We start from the raw sequence: 18,208 nt of genomic DNA on the forward strand, positions 1-18,208 counted from the left end.
TTGGGCTCTTTGGGTTTATCATACACTGTCTTGCTGATGTCATTTACCCCAAGTCTATTCCATTGATCCTCCTCTCTGTCTCTTAGCCAGTACCATATTGTTTTGATGACTGCTGCTTTATAGTATAGTTTAATATCTGGTACTGCCAGGCCCCCTTCCTTCACATTTTTTTTCATTATTTCCCTTGATATTCTTGATCTTTTGTTATTCCAAATGAAATTTGTTATAGTTTTTCCTAATTCAGTAAAGAAGTTTTTTGGTAATGTAAAAAGGAAATTGGAAGAAACCATCTAAAAATGTATATATTTCTATGGACAAGGGAAATGTATCAAAACTACATTTCCCTTGATCCAACATGGTCCAACTGGTTTCCGTTTCCGACGTCTTGACGCAGGGGAGCGCTTAAATCTCGTGGGTTAGGAGGGANTAATTAAAATACTAATTTATATTATTATCACAGCCTTTATCATTTTTAATATTAACAGTAATTTGATAGGTATGGCGCTAAATAGGTATATTAATTTGGGTAGGATGTTCATTTTTATTATGTTAGCTCATCCTACCCATGAACAATTAATGGCTTTCCAATTATTGTGATCCAGTTTTATTTGTTTGGAAAGTGTTTTGTAGTTGTTTTCGTATAATTGCTGTGTTGTTTTGGTAGATAGATTCCCTAGTATTTTATATTGTCTAGGGTGATTTTAAATGGTGTTTCTCTTTCTACCGCTTGCTGCTGTGATGTGTTGGAAATATATAGAAATGCTGATGATTTATGTGCATTTATTTTGTATCTTGCAACTTTGCTAAAGTTGTTGATTATTTCTACCAGCTTCTTAGTTGATTCTCTAGGATTTTTTAAGTATACCATCATATCATCTGCAAAGAGTGATAACTTAGTCTCCTCCTTGCCTATTTTGATACCTTCAATTTCTTTTTCTTCTCTAATTGCTACTGCTAGTGTTTCTAGTACTAAGTTGAATAATAGAGGTGATAATGGGCATCCTTGTTTCACTCCTGATCAAATTGGGAAGGTTTCTAATTTATCCCCATTGCATATGATGTTTGTTGATGGTTTTAGGTATATACTGTTTATTATTTTTAGGAAAGGTCCTTCTATTCCTATACTTTTCAGTGTTTTCAATAGGAATGGATGCTGTATTTTGTCAAAGGCTTTTTCAGCATCTCTTGAGATAATCATGTGATTTTTGTTTGTTAGACTGTTGATATGGTCAATTATGTGGATGGTTTTCCTAATGTTGAACCATCCTTGCATTCCTGGTATAAATCCCACCTGATCATGGTGGATGATCTTCTTAATTACTTGCTGGAGTCTCTTTGCTAATATTCTATTTAAGATTTTTGCATCTATGTTCATTAGGGAGATTGGTCTGTAGTTTTCTTTCTCTGTTTTTGGTCTACCTGGCTTTGGAATCAGTACCATATTTGTGTCATAAAAGGAATTTGGTAGGACTCCTTCTTTGCTTATCATATCAAATAATTTATTCTTTGAATGTCTGATAGAATTCACTTGTGAATCCATCAGGTCCTGGTGATTTTTTCTTAGGGAGTTCTTTGATGGCTTGTTCAATTTCTTTTTCTGATATGGGATTATTTAGGTATTCTATTTCTTCTGCTGTTAATCTAGGCAATTTATATTTTTGTAAATATTCATCCATATCTCCTAAATTGTTATATTTGTTGCCATATAATTGGGCGAAATAGTTTTTAATGATTACCTTAATTTCCCCTTCATTAGAGGTGAGGTCTCCTTTTTCATCTTTAATACTGTCAATTTGGTTTTCTTCTTTCCTTTTTCTTATTAGATTGACCAGTACTTTGTCTATTTTATCTGTTTTTTCAAAATACCAGCTTCTAGTCTTATTTATTAATTCAATAGTTATTTTACTTTTGATTTTATTAATTTCTCCCTTAATTTTTAATATTTCTAATTTAGTTTTCATCTGGGGGGTTTTAATTTGCTCGCTTTCTAATTTTTTGAGTTGCATACCCAATTCATTAATCTCTGCCCTCCTTCATTTGTTAATATATGCACTCAAGGATATAAATTTCCCCCTGAGTACTGCCTTGGCTGCATCCCACAGAGTTTGGTAGGATGTCTCATCATTGTCATTCTCTTCAATGAAATTGTTGATTGTTTCTATGATTTCTTCTTTGACAAATTGGTTTTGGAGAATCATATTGTTTTATTTCCAATTGGTTTTTGATTTGCCTGTCCAGGTGCCCTTACTAATTATTATTTTTATTGCATTATGATCTGAGAAGGTTACATTTATTATTTCTGCTCTTTTGCATTTGTTTGCAATGATTCTATGCCCTATTACATGGTCAATCTTTGTGAATGTGCCATGTGCAGCTGAAAAGAAGGTGTATTCCTTTTTATCCCTATTTATTTTTCTCCACATATCAATTAAATCTAATTTTTCTAAGACTTGATTCACCTCTCTCTTACCTCTTTCTTATTTATTTTTTGGTTTGATTTATCTAGATCTGAAAGAGGAATATTTAGATCTCCCACTATTATGGTTTTACTATCTATTTCCTTCTTGAGCTCTGCCAGTTTCTCCTTTATGAATTTGGATGCTATACCACTTGGTGCATATATATTGAGCAGTGTTATTTCCTCATTGTTTATACTGCCTTTAATCAGGATGTAATGACCTTCCCTGTCTTTTTTAATCATATCTATTTTTACTTTGGCTTTGTCAGAGATCATGATAGCCACTCCTGCCTTCTTTTTCTCATTTGATGCCCAAAAGATTTTGCTCAAGCCCTTAACCTTAAACTTGTGTATGTCTACCCGCCTCATATGTGTTTCTTGTAGACAACATATGGTAAGATTTTGGTTTCTGATCCACTGTGCTATTTGCTTCTGTTTTATGAGCGAGTTCATCCCATTTACATTCAGAGTTATAATTATCAGTTGTGCATTCACTGACATTTTTGTATCCTCCCCTAGACCCACCCCTTCTTCTTACACTATTTTCTTTTAAACCCGTGGTTTGCTATTGAGCCGCTATCCCTTATCCCCTCCCTTGATTGACTTCCCTTTCTGCTCCCTCCCTTGTTATTCCCCTATTTTTGTTTTTAAAGGCCTAATGAATTTCCTCCCTCTTCTTCTCCTCTCCCTTTTTTGACCTCCCCACTACCCTGCTCCCTTTGGTTTATCCCTTCTGACTTTCTCAGTAGGGTTAGATAGAGTTTTTTATCCCAATGGATAATATAGCTACTCTTCCCTCTCCGGGTTGATTACACTGATAGTAAGGTTTAAATATTACCTCTTAATGCTCTCTTCCTCTCCTTCTTATAATAGTATTTATCCCCTCCCCTTCCCATGCCCTCTTTGTGTGTAATAGAATATCCTATTTTTCTTATTTACTCAGATTTCTCTTGGTGTCCCCTACTATCCCCCCCCCCTTCTTTCCCACCTCCCATGTCATCTTAGACCATTTAGTATCCTGTCCTTTCCCTATGAATTATTCTTCTGGTTGCTATAATAGTGAATATTATAATAGTGAATAGAGTTCACTACAGAGAATTATACATAGCATTTCTCAACATGGGAATACAGATAATTAGATCTATTTAAGCCCTTAAAGAGTCAAATTTTAAAAATTATGAGTTTTCTTTCTTTTCCCTCTGTTTCTTATTTACCTTTTTCATGTTTCTCTTGATTTTTGTGGTTGGATATCAAAATTTCCATTTAGTCCTGGTCTCTTTTGTGCAAAAACTTGGAAATCTTCAATTTTGTTGAATGCCCATACTTTCCCCTGGAAGTATATAGTCAGTTTCAATGGGTAGTTGATCCGTGGCTGAAGACCCAGCTCTCTTGCCTTTCTGAATATCATATTCCAAGCCTTGCGGTCTTTTAGCGTGGAGGCTGCCAGATCCTGTGTGATCCTGATTGGTGCTCCTTGATATTTGAATTGTCTCTTTCTGGCTTCTTGTAAGATTTTTTTCTTTTACTTGATAGCTCTTGAATTTGGCTATTATATTCCTCGTTGTTGACTTTTCTGGGTCCAGTGTAGAGGGAGATCTATGGATCCTTTCAATGTCTATGTTGCCCTCTTGTTGTAGAACTTCAGGGCAATTTTGCTGAATAATTTCTTTAAGTATGGAGTCCAAGTTTCTATTAATTTCTGCTTTTTCTGGAAGTCCAATAATTCTCAAATTGTCTCTTCTAGACCGGTTTTCTTGGTCTGTCACTTTCTCATTGAGATATTTCATGTTTCCTTCTATTTTATCAGTCTTTTGACTTTATTTTATTTGTTCTTGTTGTCTTGAGAGATCATTGACTTCTAATTGCTCAATTCTAGCCTTAAGGAACTGGTTTTTGGCTTTTGGTTTTTGGCTATGATCTTTTGGTTTTCCTTTTCAATCTGGTCATTTCTGGTGTTCAATTTGCTTATCAGTTCATTTGATTTCTGAGCCTCACTTTCCAATTGCAAAATTCTGCCTTTTAAACTGTTATTTTCTTGCCAAATCTCTTCCATCTTCCTCAACATCTCATTTTTGAACTCTTCCATAGCTTATCACCAGTTTTCATTGTTTTGGGAAGGTTTGGATACTTGTTTGTCCTCCTCTGTTGTCTAGATTTTCTCCGTGTAAAAGTTGTCGAGTGTTCCAGAGTTTTTCTTGATAATCCTTTTCTTCTGGGTTTCTCGGCTTGCCATTGTTAGCCCCGCCCCTTCTCAGCTTTGTCTTCACACTTAGGGTCTGTCTGCTCTTTCTAGTCTCCCTAGGTTTCAGGTCTCCTTGTCCTCGGGTGTCGAGCCTCCTGGTCGTCCCCTGTCTGCCCCTCTGCCTGAGGCTCCTTCAGCAGTCTCAGGGGCTGCTTCTACAGCCGAGCTCCTGTCTGCACAGGGTCCCCACTCGAGGTCCAAGCCTGGGCTGGAGATCTTTGTCCGCGCCTAGGGCACTGCCTTCACCCGCGCAGACGCACGGGAAAGTTCATGCACGTTCTTTAGCCTCTTGGGGTCCTAAGTCTTGCAGCTCTCAGGTACAAGCCCTGGAGCTGCCAGTGACTTACTGGTTGCCCCAATCCTTCTTTCACTCTTGCGCGTTGGCCTTGGCGCTGTGCGTGGTGTGGGGGTGTGGGGGAGGGGCTTCTTCCTCTTGCGTTTTAGTGAGATCTGTTTCACCCCTTTATAGCGTGGAAATGCCCCAATTCCACGGACCTTCAATGCTGCGCCTGTTTGTTCATCTGGATTCGTTTTTATGTCCCCTTGAAGAGTCCTGTATGCTTTGGTTAGGAGAGATCGAGCAGCTGCTCCTTACTCTGCTGCCATCTTAACCAGAAGTCTCTCCACGAGCATTTTCTACCTTCAATCTCTGACCAGAGTTGCCTATGGAAAATGCAATAGGATCCTACACTCAATGCCAGAAAAGTGTCTCTTTTAATCTCCTTCTGACCAGTTGTCTGACCTCATTCTTATCATCTTTGGGCCGAGAGCTTTGAGCACTGCTGCCAGTTATGCTGCTTGAGCTGGATTACACTCCACTCACCCCAGTGAGATATACTTTTCCTATCAATCTTCTAAATTGTCTTGGGAAGGAAAATTGTTTCACCTTGTCCATTTGTTGGTTCTGCCTCTCCAGAATTTATTTTGAGGCATTATTTTAAAGTTGTTTGGAGGGGAATTTGAAGAACTCAGGCACGTCCTTGCCTTTACTATGCCATCTTGGGCTTTGCCTCTCTTTTTATTTCATCATTCATACATTATATTATCTTATTCTGTCACTGTAACAAAGTTATGGAATCAGGGAACATCATACTATAGAAGAATGCTTTATCTTCAGAGCCAGTATTTTTAGGGTATCCCAGGCTATGCATACTCTAAGACAGTGTGTGGAACAGAGGTAGATCCACTCCTCACAGTGAAAATTCGGAATCAGAAGTTAGAATAAAAGACAGAGTTTATTTCTTTTTCATGAAAGAATGTACTGCCCCTAGTTATAAGGCAATTGCATCCTCTTCTGGTAGAACCTATCCTTTTATTGGCTTTAACCACAAGCCCCACCTTTCTCCGCCTCCTTTCCCTGTCTGCCTCCCAGAAACTGGGGAGCCAAAACTTACAGGCTAAAGTTTTACCCAGTTAGAAAACTGGACAACTACAACTATAACACCTATCGCTTTAGCATAGAATCTTGGCTTAGTTAGCAAATGGCATAACTACAAACTTTAACACCTATAACATGCTGGTACATGCTCAGGGGCACAACTGAGCAGAAGCAAGGGGTCATGGTTAGGAGTTTCTTGGGATATCTGTCAGATTGTTTGAAACTAGCACATTGCTTGGCCAGGGGGCTTTTGGGAAATGAATTCTGAGGGCAACACATAGTCCACTCCTCACAACAGCATTAAACATTATAGATATAATAGATGTGAATAGGAGTTTTAGAAGAATGCAAACACAATATAAATCAACACAATATAATGTGGGGGCCAAGAAAGTTAATCTGATTTTATAGTGCACTATTGGAAGAGAATGTTCAGACTACATTTGGAGTTTAGTATTCATGACGGAGTACCATATTTTATGCAGCACATGACAAGACTATCATTTGTCAAACTCTTATTGTGTGCCAGGTATTGTGTTGATCCAGAGGAAGGTGATTAGAAAAAAATTTTCTGTGAGGATCAGTTGAAGAAAAAGGGTATATTTAGCCTGGAAAAGAGAACATTGAAGTGTATTGATAGCAGTTTGAATTTATTTTTTTTTCCTTTTTTTTTAAACCCTTACCTACTGCCTTGGAGCGGCTCCAAGGCAGAAGAGTGGTAAGGGTAGGCTATGACGTTCAAGTGACTTGCCCAGGGTCACTCAGCTGGGAAGTGTCTGAGGTCAGATTTGAACCTAGGACCTCCCATCTCTAGGCCTGGCTCTCAATCCACTGAGCTACTCAGCTGCCCAGTTTGAATTTATTTGAAGGGCTGTTAAGTAATAGAAGGATTCAGTTTGTTTTGCTTGGCCTCTTAAGACAGAATTAGAAACAATTAGTGGAAGCTGCAGAGGCAGATTGGGTGTGATGTAAGGAAGAATTTACTAATAATTACAGGTGGCTTGGGAAGTTGTGAATTCCCTATTCCTGTTTTAGATGGATGGCAGATAATTGCTTTTCAGGAATGTTGTAGAGGTTGTTCAAGCATTGAGTTGGTCTGGATATTTGTTGATGTCCCTCCCAACTCTGAGATTCTCAGATTTTAAATGCTATGCCAGAGGAGTCTTTGTTGTGTGGAAATCCACTGAGAGAACATTGATTTCATAAAGGTTGATCATTAGGTATAGGCTAATTTTTTATTTAACTCACTCATTCTACATATTGTCTAAAGATTTTGCTTACTCAGTTTATACATTAGGGAAAATTAAAAGAATCTAGAAATAAGAGGCAGTAGTATGATAGGATTAGACAATTTCACCATTCCAGGTGAATGACTCGACCCAAAATTGTTATTAATGATTTGGCGTCAGCTTTGAAGGAGATTTCTAGTAGAGTACCTCAAGGATCAGCCTTTGACCCTGTGTTCCTTCACATTTTTATCAGTGATTTAGATAAGCATATACATGACATGCGTAGAAAATGTGTAGGTAAAACAGAACTACATAGGATCCAAAAAGATTTTGTAAGCTAGAATATTGGGATGAATATATTAAGATGGAATATAATGGAGGTAAATATAAAGTCTTACACCTGGGTTCAAAAAATTGACTTTATGAGTATAAGATGGGGAGGTGTGGCTACATTGCATTTTATTTGTCAAAGATCTGTGGGGTTTATTGGACTGAATGCTCACTGTGTTGGCACTATGTAATTGCAATAAAAATGCTTAAGAAATCTGTAGTGTTTAGAACAAGGGAGGTAATAGTTAATCGTAGTCAGCTATAGACCATGGTTGCCAAAGAAGCTAGTCTTCTCATGATTTAGTAATAGAAGGTATTGTTCAGAATAAGAGAGATAATACATCTGTTGTACTTTGCCCTGGTCAATTCTACTTGGAGTGTTGTGGCATGATTTCATCTATAAGATGAAAATCTTCATCATTATGCCATATGAGTATCAGTTGAAGGAACTAGGGATATTTTATTCTGTAGAAGAGAAACCTGGCTTGTGTGTGTGTGTGTGTGGGGGCATCGTCAAATATTTGTAGTGCTTTCACGTGGAGAAATTGTTAGAATTGATCCCAAAGGCCAGAACTTAGAATAATGGCTGGAACTTTCCGAGAGGTAGATTTAGGATTAAATTGCTTCAATACACAGTGGTGCTGGATGACCAATTTTGGGGAATGTTTAGAGAGGATTCTTGTCTGGGTACATCTAGTCTCCTATAAGCAGTGACCTTTCTCACCAAGGCTACCTCTTATCCCATCGTTTCCCATCTTCTCCAGCAGATTGCCCCCAGTATCTTCACCTTTTTCTTTCTATTTTTCAGCCTCTCCCTAGCTATTGATTCTTTCCCTGAAGTCTGTAAAACTACTTCTTGCAATTCCTTGTTTTCTTCAAAACAGCTTCAAAAGCACCATGAGGCCCTTCCTGGATTCCCCTAGTTATCGGTGCCTTGCTCTTCAAGGTTTCCTTTTATCTGCTTTATATATTTTTTTGCATTTACTTTGTAACTGTACATGCTGTCTTCTCCATTAGAAGGTAAGCTCCTTGAGGGCAGGGATTGTTTTACTTTTGTCTTTGCCATCCTTATTCCTAGTTAACAAATTCTTGTTTATTGAATGATTGATTGATTGTTTGAGCTAACTTGCCTCTTGGTAGCCATAGGTCATCTTGGATAGGCCGTTGTTTTGCCCTGATATCTCAATTTATTTGACTGACTCTCTCATTAGTAACTGATTTTTGCTGACTCTCCTTCCATGAACTTAATTAAAAAAAATACAGCTTTACTCCTGCTTTGGCTCTCACTCTGTCAATATTCTCTTTCTTTTCGATCTCATATTCCTTCTTTTATTCCACATACAAATCTATTAGAAAAGTATTATTAAAAGTCAATGTCTAGGGGGCAGCTGGGTAGCTCAGTGGAGTGAGAGTCAGGCCTAGAGACAGGAGGTCCTAGGTTCAAATCCGGCCTCAGCCACTTCCCAGCTGTGTGACCCTGGGCAAGTCACTTGACCCCCATTGCCCACCCTTACCAATCTTCCACCTATGAGACTGAAGTACAAGGGTTAAAAAAAAAAAAAAGAAAAAGAAAAAAAAAAAAGTCAATGTCTGTTTGACCATATATAGAAGCTCAAATGCTGTTTGTATTTTTAAAAATAATGAGTCAGCATTTTATGTGAGTTTTTAAACTGACTTTCAGAGCAGAAGAGAGACATTTAGAAGAGAGCTGAAATTTTGGAAGGAGCCAGTTTCTAAATTCACTTCATTTTTATTACATAGGTTTTGTGCTATTCGTAGCTGGGGAATTTTTAGATGATAGGAAGATGCTAGACATGGCTTCTGTGAATGTGCTTGGCAGTAGTCTACTTGGAAGTAAATCAGGATAGAGATAGACATGATTTCTCTGGTACAGAGAATTTAAAAAATGTAAAGACAAGATTTAAAAAAAATTTTATTTTATATGAGTTATTTCCTACCAAGGTGAGGAGTTGTGACATTCAGTCAACAAATATGAAGCATTTCCCATGTACCAGGCACTCTGTTAAGCACTGGGAATACAATGAAAGGTAAAAGTCCTTGCTCTCCAAGGTCTCACAACCTAATGAGACAGAAGATATGCAAATAAATATATGTAAGCAAGCTATATATAGGACAGATTGGAAATTATCAACAGAAGGAAGGCACTAGAATTAAGAGATCAGGAAAGGATTCCTGTAGAAGGTAGGATTTTAGCTGGGACTTGAAGGATTCCAAAGAATCCAGAAGGAGCAGATGAGGAGGGAGAACATTCCGTGCATAAGGGGCAGCCAGAGAAAAAATGCCTGGAGTCAGGAGATGAAATGTCTTTTTGAGCAGGAGCCAAGGGGCCAGTATCATTGAATGGAAGAGAACATGATGGGGCATGTAAAGAATAAGAAGCTGGAAAGGTAAAGAGAGCTTGCTTATGAAGGGTTTTGAACACTAAACAAAAGATTTTTTATTTGATCCTGGAAGTGATAAGTTTATTGAATAAACTTATAACTTATAACTGGAGTTTATTAAATAGGTGTTGGTGGAGTGACAGTCAGTTGTGCTTTAGCAAGATCTCTTTGATGACTGAATGGAGGATGGACTGTGGTGATAGACTTGTTCTAGTTTGACCAACCAGCATTCTAGGAATGAAATATACATTTTTTTTCCCTCTGCATTTGTTTTGGAGTGTCTGACTTCTTTTCTCCCTTTCCTCTTTTTCCTCCCCTAACCTTAAGTCCAGGCCATTTTAGTCATTTGTGCTCAGTTTTGCATATACAAGAAAGATGAAAACCAACCAACTGACCTCAAAATCAGTCTAATTTTAAAGAATTCACAGTGTGATGGGAGAGACAGTAAGGAAACAACTCTGTACAAACAAGATGTGGACAAGACAAATTGGAATTAATGTCATAAGGAAGGCCCTAAAATTAAGTAGGATTGAGGAAATTCTTGTCCTTTTGCTTTTTAAAAAATTTTTTGGTTGGCTACTAATTTCCTTTGCTTCCACATAGCTACAGAACAACCAGGATAATGTGGAGTCTGCCTACCTTTGTGACCGATGAATTTAGGTATTTAGAGGAGTCAGGATAGCTCCAAGTAGAAATTATATTGATCAAAGGAGTAAAGAAGTCATAGGCTTTCTCCCACTTTAAGCTGATTTGTCCTACCAGGTTATAGCATTAGAGTTAAAAGGACCCTTCAACATCATCTTCTCAACTGTGACCACTGTAATAAGGAATCTGCCTCCTATTTATGTACAACACCACTTCTCTCCAGCATTACAATGAACCTCATAAAAATTAACTAACTTGCCCAAGATCACACATATAAGAAACATTGGAGCTATACCCTACAACTCTTCCAAATTCATCACTTTTTCCATTATACCTTGTTTATTTATATTCTTTTTTTTAAACCCTTAACTTCTGTGTATTGGCTCCTTGGTGGAAGAGTGGTAAGGGTGGGCAATGGGGGTCAAGTGACTTGCCCAGGGTCACACAGCTGGGAAGTGTCTGAGGTCAGATTTGAACCTAGGACCTCCTGTCTCTAGGCCTGGCTTTCAATCCACTGAGCTACCCTGCTGCCCCTGTGATTTGTTTTTAAAGACTAGTTGTGTCTAGAGAATTGCCATAGTGGAGTGTGAGGAGAAGTTATCTATTTCTTTTCCTTGGAGTCAGTCTGAGCTATATAGTGGCTACTGGCACTTTGAGAGAACTAAATAGTGTTATAAAAACTATAGCTTTTGTGTAAATGCAGGTGACATTCCAAGAGAAAGATCAGCAACTCCTTGGTCAGAAAAGGCCCCAAGAATGTTTGTCTGAATTTATGAATTATCTCTTTTTGAAATGATTACATATTGCTTTTCATTGTTGCTTTTTCACTTCCAGGTTCTTCACTTTAGCTGCTCTGCAGTTTGGAATGAGGTCATTTTGTTATGTTCTTTTATTTTTTTATAGGTGCAGTTGAATTGGAAAATTTACCCCTAAAGAAAGATGCCTTAAAAGAACTGGAATTACCATTTGAAGTAAAAGCAGGTAGGTTTGGCTAGAGAGGAGGGAGTAGCCTAGTTTTTACCAGAGTCACACTCTCTGTTAAGGGTCTGGACTCTTTCTTAGTTCCCCTTGGTCTGGGACAGTGGTTCCCAAACTTTTTTGGCCTACCGCCCCCTTTCCAGAAAGAAGATTACTTAGCCCCCTGGAAATTAATTTTTAAAAATTTTAATAGCAATTAATAGGAAAGATAAATACACCTGTGGCCATCACCACCTCCCTGGATTGCTGCAGCACCCACCAGGGGGCGGTGGCGCCCACTTTGGGAATCACTGGTCTGGAGGAACCATACATCCCTCTTCATCATCTTGCTCCTTATACCTTCACTGCCAACTCCTATTCTCACCTTTGCTTTTGGATTTCCTGCCTAGTCACACTAGGCCATCAGCAAGCATTTATTCAGTGCCTCCTGTGGACCAGGCGTCATGCTAAGTGCTGGGTGTATAAGGCAAGAAATCCATTCTATAGGGAAAGACATGGACACAGAATTTTATGCAAGATATAAAACAAAACAAAACCAATTGGGTTTTTTTTTTTTTTGGTGGCATGAGGAGGGGGGGAGAAACAATTAAGATATGTAAAATTATTGAATTAAAACTAAATGAACTTTTTAATTTTATTTTTTTTCTATAGCATTAGTTAACCAATGCAATGGTGATTTTAAAAATAACACTGTTAAAATTGGGCCAAGTGTAAGGAAAATCCCACTCAATATTAGTAAGTCTTTTAGATGTGTCAGTCAGTTACCAAATATTTCTTCAGCTGTGATCTTAGGCTTTGTGAATAAATACTAAAGATTTTTATCATAAGGAGCTTGCAGTCTCCCATAGAGAAAGGGATTTAATTAACAAAATAAGTTTTATTCTTGTTACATTTGTGGCTTTTAAGAGAATTAAAGAATATGTCCAAAAAGCTGTCCCTACATCTCAGTTTTAGGGAAAAGCAGGCCTAGGGTCTGAGGAACATACAAAATAAAACAATAACCAGGTATGTGGCCTTAGTGAAGTCACTTATATTTAGGCATAAGGTTCCTCCTCTGTAAAATGAAGGGGATATACTAAATCAGACATGTTAGACTTGTAGTTCTCAGGCCACCTGCAGGCCACAACACCCTCCACTTTGGCACTAACAGAGGAAAATATAATTAGGAAATATTTAACAAAATAAATAGAATCATAATAAAACATAGATAATGATAACATGTGGTTTTTTTTTAATTTAGTATATGGCTGGCAAGGATCCTTATGTGTGGTTTAGTGGCCTCCATTTCTATTGAGTCTCACATTGCTAGACTAGATCATCTCTAAAGGCCCTTCTATCTCTAAGTGATCTATGTTCTTGGAACTTAAAGTCCGTCTAGTATAGAGTTGATATCTACATAGATAACTCACTATGAGGGGTCTTTTTCAGGTGGGAGATATTACATTTGATGTAATGGAACTCACCTGAACTTTTCTTTGTTGGTCTTCCAATCTTCTGTCTTCAGATCTCTTCTTGCTATTCCTATTCATTAAATACTTTGTTATATTTTGCTTATTGGGAGTTTATACAGACTTTAAGTAGGGTGTTTTCCCCCTCTTCTAGGTGTTATTGGGAAGATTACACTTCAGATTCCCTTCTACCGTCCTCATGTGGATCCTTGGGTAATCTCTATCTCGAAGCTTCATTTAATTGGTGCCCCTGAGAAACCACAGGATTTCAATGATGAAAAGGAGAAGCTGTTGGAGAGGGAGCGTAAGAAAGCATTACTACAAGCCCTGGAAGAAAAGTGGAAAGTAAGGCAGGACCCTGACAGCCTTTGTTAAATGAGTACAAGTGTCTGAAGCCACTAATACCATGTCTCTCCCTTTCAGAATGAACGTCAGCAGAAAGGAGAACCCTACTGGTACTCTGTCACAGCCTCTGTGGTCACCAGGATCGTGGAGAATATTGAAGTGAGTGCCACTGTGTGTTTTTGCTGCTCTTTGGAAGGAAAAAGGGTTTCTCAGATTCATAACTTGAGTTTCAGATAGATTCAGGTGGTAAAGAGTGCTGGTCAGAAACTCATTTTTCAGACTGTACCAAATATACAACCTGAAAATCCAGTTCTTACCTCTGGAGCCAACACAGCTCTCCCCTGCCTCCACTGCAGTGTTCATTTCCATTGCATTGCATCCCATTTTACTTTCTGCTCAGATATTAGATGCATTAAAAGAGATCATGGCAAAAAGTTTGGCTGTTGGACAATGTGTTTTTCCTGGCTCTTTCCTAAGGTATGGTACAATGGAAATGGTACTGGAGTTGGCATCAAAAGGCCTGTGTTTGAATCTCAACTTTGCCACAGGTGTGACCATGGGTACTTTGTTATAGTTATCTAACCTTACTGGGTTTCAGTTTCTTCAGGCGTAAAATGAAGGGGAGAGTTGAGGTGGACTAAATTTGTAAATGCCTATTATATTCTAGACAGATAGGAGTATTCAGTCATTTCAGTCATGACTTCTTTGTGACTTTATTTGAGGTTTTCTTGGCAAAGATACTAGAGTGGTTTGCCAATTCCTTCTCCAGATCATTTTATAGATGAAGAAACTGAGGCAAACATAAAGTGTTTAATTTAAAGTAATAATTAAGGATTAAGTGACTTGCCCAGGTTCACACAGCTTTTAAGTGTCGAGGTCAGATTTGAACTCAGGACGATGAGTAATCTTGACACCAGACCCTGTCTGTGCCACCTAGCTGCCCTAGCAAATGGGATTCAAAGACAAAATTAAAATAGTCCCTGGGGGGCAGCTGGGTAGCTCAGTGGATTGAGAGCCAGGCCTAGAGACAGGAGGTCCTAGGTTCAAATCCGGCCTCAGACACTTCCCAGCTGTGTGACCCTAGGCAAGTCACTTGACCCCCATTGCCCACCCTTACCACTCTTCCACCTAGGAACACAGAAGTTAAGGGTTTAAAAAAAAAATAGTCCCTGCACTTAATGACCTTACATTCTACTGATGGCCTCTGAGCTCCCTTCTGGCTTTAATTCTTGGACCCTATGACATTTGTATTATATTTGTTTTTTGATAAACCTAATAAAAGCACCTGCAATTATATCATAAATAAGAAAGACCTCTTGAACTTTAAAATTAAACTCAACTGCTCTAAATTCTGTTCTCTTCTTTTTGAGTGTATGTACATATTTTTTTTTTTTAAACCCTTGTACTTCGGTGTATTGTCTCATAGGTGGAAGATTGGTAAGGGTGGGCAATGGGGGTCAAGTGACTTGCCCAGGGTCACACAGCTGGGAAGTGGCTGAGGCCGGGTTTGAACCTAGGACCTCCTGTTTCTAGGCCTGGCTCTCACTACACTGAGCTACCCAGCTGCCCCCCATATTTTTTTTCCTTTTTGTAGTTGTAAACATTATGTGCACATCTTTTTATTTTTGTTTTTATTACTATTTCTAACATTTCATGGTTGAGTTATTTAACTTCCCTGGTCCTCAGTTTCCTCATCTATGAAATGAAGTGATTAGATTTCAAGGTTTCTTCAGACCACTTCTACCTCTAAATCCTATGAGCCAATGTATATATTTCCACGTATTGTGTAGTTAGGCCTCTATATAGTATGCTGATATCCTATATGTAATATATTTTGGATTATGAAAAGACAACTAAGTTATTTAATATCTGTTCCCCTCTTAATCAGTTCAGTTATGATAATGTAGCTAATCACAAGGAACAGTAATCTGAAAAATAAATCTCTATGTTCTTGACCATATTTTCTATTCTTACTGAATTTTTTTTGCCCTTAGCCTGATTTCCTTAGATTTTGTTCTGGTTTCATGAGGTTCTGTGCAAACTTGCATAATTGTTATGAGAATTAACTGTACTTTCTGTGTCTAGCTTTTTCATGGCATATCCAGGTGACATAAAAATAGGCAGAAACCATTCCATTTGTAACTGTCTTGAAAGGAATGGACCATTTGAGGGTCATGGTATTATATTCCATTTAAGGAAGTTTTTATTTTAGCTACTTTTGATTTTTGATTTTGATGTTTTGGGGTTGGTACATTTTGATTTTTTATCATCTGTGTCCTTATGATAACAAAGAAGATGTATTACCAAACCTGGAAAAGCACATCAGCATTTTAAGCATAATAGTAACAAGGGGAAGAGAGATAGGAAGGAAAAACTTCACAGGGCATGTTGATGTTGCTGGTCCCAGTGTTAAAGCTAAAATTAAACTCCGGTCCTTAATTTCCTTAGAGTTTATTAATATTTACTTGAATGAGAGAATGCAGACAGGTAGAAGAAAATCTATTCTAAACTAGCCATGTTATTGCTCTCCACATGACTCTTTCAGCCACCTTCCTTTTGCTGTGCACCTGAGGGAATAGAGAGACCACTTCCTGGAACTCCCTCTTTTATTCCTTCTCTTTTACCTTGGATCAATAACCTGATCCTTTCTGGGTCAAGTGCCTAGGTCACTGTCCTGCGACCCAAGCTCACTGACATGATGTAGTTCTAACAGTGCTGGGACATAGGTATGGTCCCAAAGGTGATCCTGGGAAGGGGTTCCCTTCACACAATCTCCACTTTGATTCTTTGGGAGACTATCATGTTAAAATCTTCTCATTTGGATTTCTTAGGAGATTAACATGTCAGGTCTCCCCAGTGAATCATTCCATATAGGCAGCCTACACCTCTAACAGTTGTCTTACTAGAAGTGTATAAAATATTGCACTTTACAAAGAGGGAGTTACAACAATTTGGGGATAAGAGAGAAAGAAAAAAAGAAGGGGAAAGAAAAACAACAAATGATTGATAGACGCATTGACAAAAAACCAATTGGGAGCAGCCCCCTTTAGCATAAGAGTTTACATTCAGAATAAATATGTTCAACCTCCTTCAGTTCAGTTCATTATATCCCAAAGTTCATTCTGGATCTCTTGATGTAGTGTGTGGTTTCTGCAGGCATCCTTATAACATCTTCTCCAAAAGACCCACTTTCCTGATTCAGGGTGTTGGCAATTTTATTTTCCTAAAATTGCTTTGAAAGATCTTAAACTTTGGAATTTAGGATAATTATACACCAGGAAGCCTATGGCAATAGGCAGAATGGGGAAGCAGGGAAAGGGAGGGAGTATTTTGTGCCATGACATTGCTGTGACATGGCATTACTAATCAGAGAATTAAAAAAATTCGTGTTACCTTAAAGAGAATGTTTTTTCTTCATAAGATCACCCTGATCTAAAGGAAGTATTTTTTATGCCAGATTTCCTGCTTTAATTATGAATGCCATAAAATACTGAGCATAGTGAGTATATGTGATAAGTTTGAAATTTATGCGGTTTTTTTTTTAATATCCCAAAGACTAGTTGACTAGTTCATAATGATTTACCTATACCTAGGGTCTTTAATTTAAGCCTCTCTTTCTTCTCTTTCCTCTAGTTAAAAATTCAAGATGTCCATTTGCGATTTGAAGATGACATGACCAACCCTTCCCACCCTTTTGCCTTTGGCATCTGTATAAAAAATGTGTCCATGCAAAATGCTGTGAATGAGCCTGTAAGTATAAGATACCAACACCAAAAAGGTAAAAAGCAACAGGGCAGAGAATTGGTTATTCTTTGCTCATCTGATTAATTGTGCGTTAATATGAATATATCAGAGCCCTTGGAATCAGGCAGACTTGAATTCAAATTCTACCTGAGTACTTAGAAACAAAGGACCATGGGCAAGTCTCAGCCATAGTTTCATCATCTGTAAAATGAGGATAATAATACCGAGGATGCCCACTTCAAAGGGTTGTGAGACTCAGTTGGGCTAATGTAAGGGAGATACGTTGCAAACTTTTAATTGATACATAATTATGAACTAGCAGTACCATTACAGCATGTGAGACCTATTCCAGTACATTATATTCTTATGTGTGTGTACACACTGTACTGTAACCTGTGGGAGTATGTGACTTCTGTTGATTGTTGGTGTCTAACCGTGTTTGGCAAAGGAAGGAAGCATTTACTGAATACCACTGTCTTCCCTGTCTCTCCTATTTAGGTGCAGAAATTAATGAGGAAAAAAGAGTTAGACGTGGCTGAATTCAGTATCTATTGGGATGTTGATTGCACTTTATTGGGGGATTTACCTCAAGTGGAGTTACAGGTATGTGGCTGTCAAAGGGACTTTGTTCCTTAGAATAATGAAGAAAAGTGAGGGTGAATCATGGGACTCGAAGTAGCCATCAGCCCTGAGGGACCATCTCAACTGACATATATAGGCTCTAAACCTGGAATCCATCAACTTAAAAATTTTTCAGTAACTGTATTTCAATATAATTGATTTCCTTTGTAATCCTTTGTTTTATTTTATGAACTTTAAAAACATTTTTCTGAGAAGAGATCCATAGGGGCTTAGGCTTCCAGAGGTGTCTAGGACATAAAAGAGGTTAAGAAACCCATGTTTTAAAGAATAAGGAAAAATAATTATAAGAGATTTTTCTTAATATAAAGAATACATTAAGGATTACTCTAGCCATGTCATTGTAAAACAATTGTAGCCTGATGTATCA

The 18,208-nt window shown here is 38.0% G+C and overlaps 1 protein-coding gene across 2 annotated transcripts in view; it reads left to right on the plus strand.

Annotated features, from left to right (window-relative positions):
• Window positions 1-18,208, plus strand: part of VPS13D (vacuolar protein sorting 13 homolog D) — a 364,180-nt gene that overhangs the window by 10,817 nt on the left and 335,155 nt on the right. For both annotated transcript variants that reach the window (XM_044667757.1, XM_044667758.1), the window contains exons 2-6: window positions 11,588-11,665; window positions 13,265-13,455; window positions 13,534-13,614; window positions 17,089-17,205; window positions 17,698-17,802. In XM_044667757.1, coding sequence (XP_044523692.1) covers window positions 11,588-11,665; window positions 13,265-13,455; window positions 13,534-13,614; window positions 17,089-17,205; window positions 17,698-17,802 — 572 coding nt within the window. The remainder of the gene's footprint in view (window positions 1-11,587; window positions 11,666-13,264; window positions 13,456-13,533; window positions 13,615-17,088; window positions 17,206-17,697; window positions 17,803-18,208) is intronic.

The sequence above is a fragment of the Gracilinanus agilis genome, chromosome 3 (genome assembly GCF_016433145.1).
Source record: "Gracilinanus agilis isolate LMUSP501 chromosome 3, AgileGrace, whole genome shotgun sequence".
Taxonomy (NCBI): Eukaryota; Metazoa; Chordata; class Mammalia; order Didelphimorphia; family Didelphidae; genus Gracilinanus; species Gracilinanus agilis.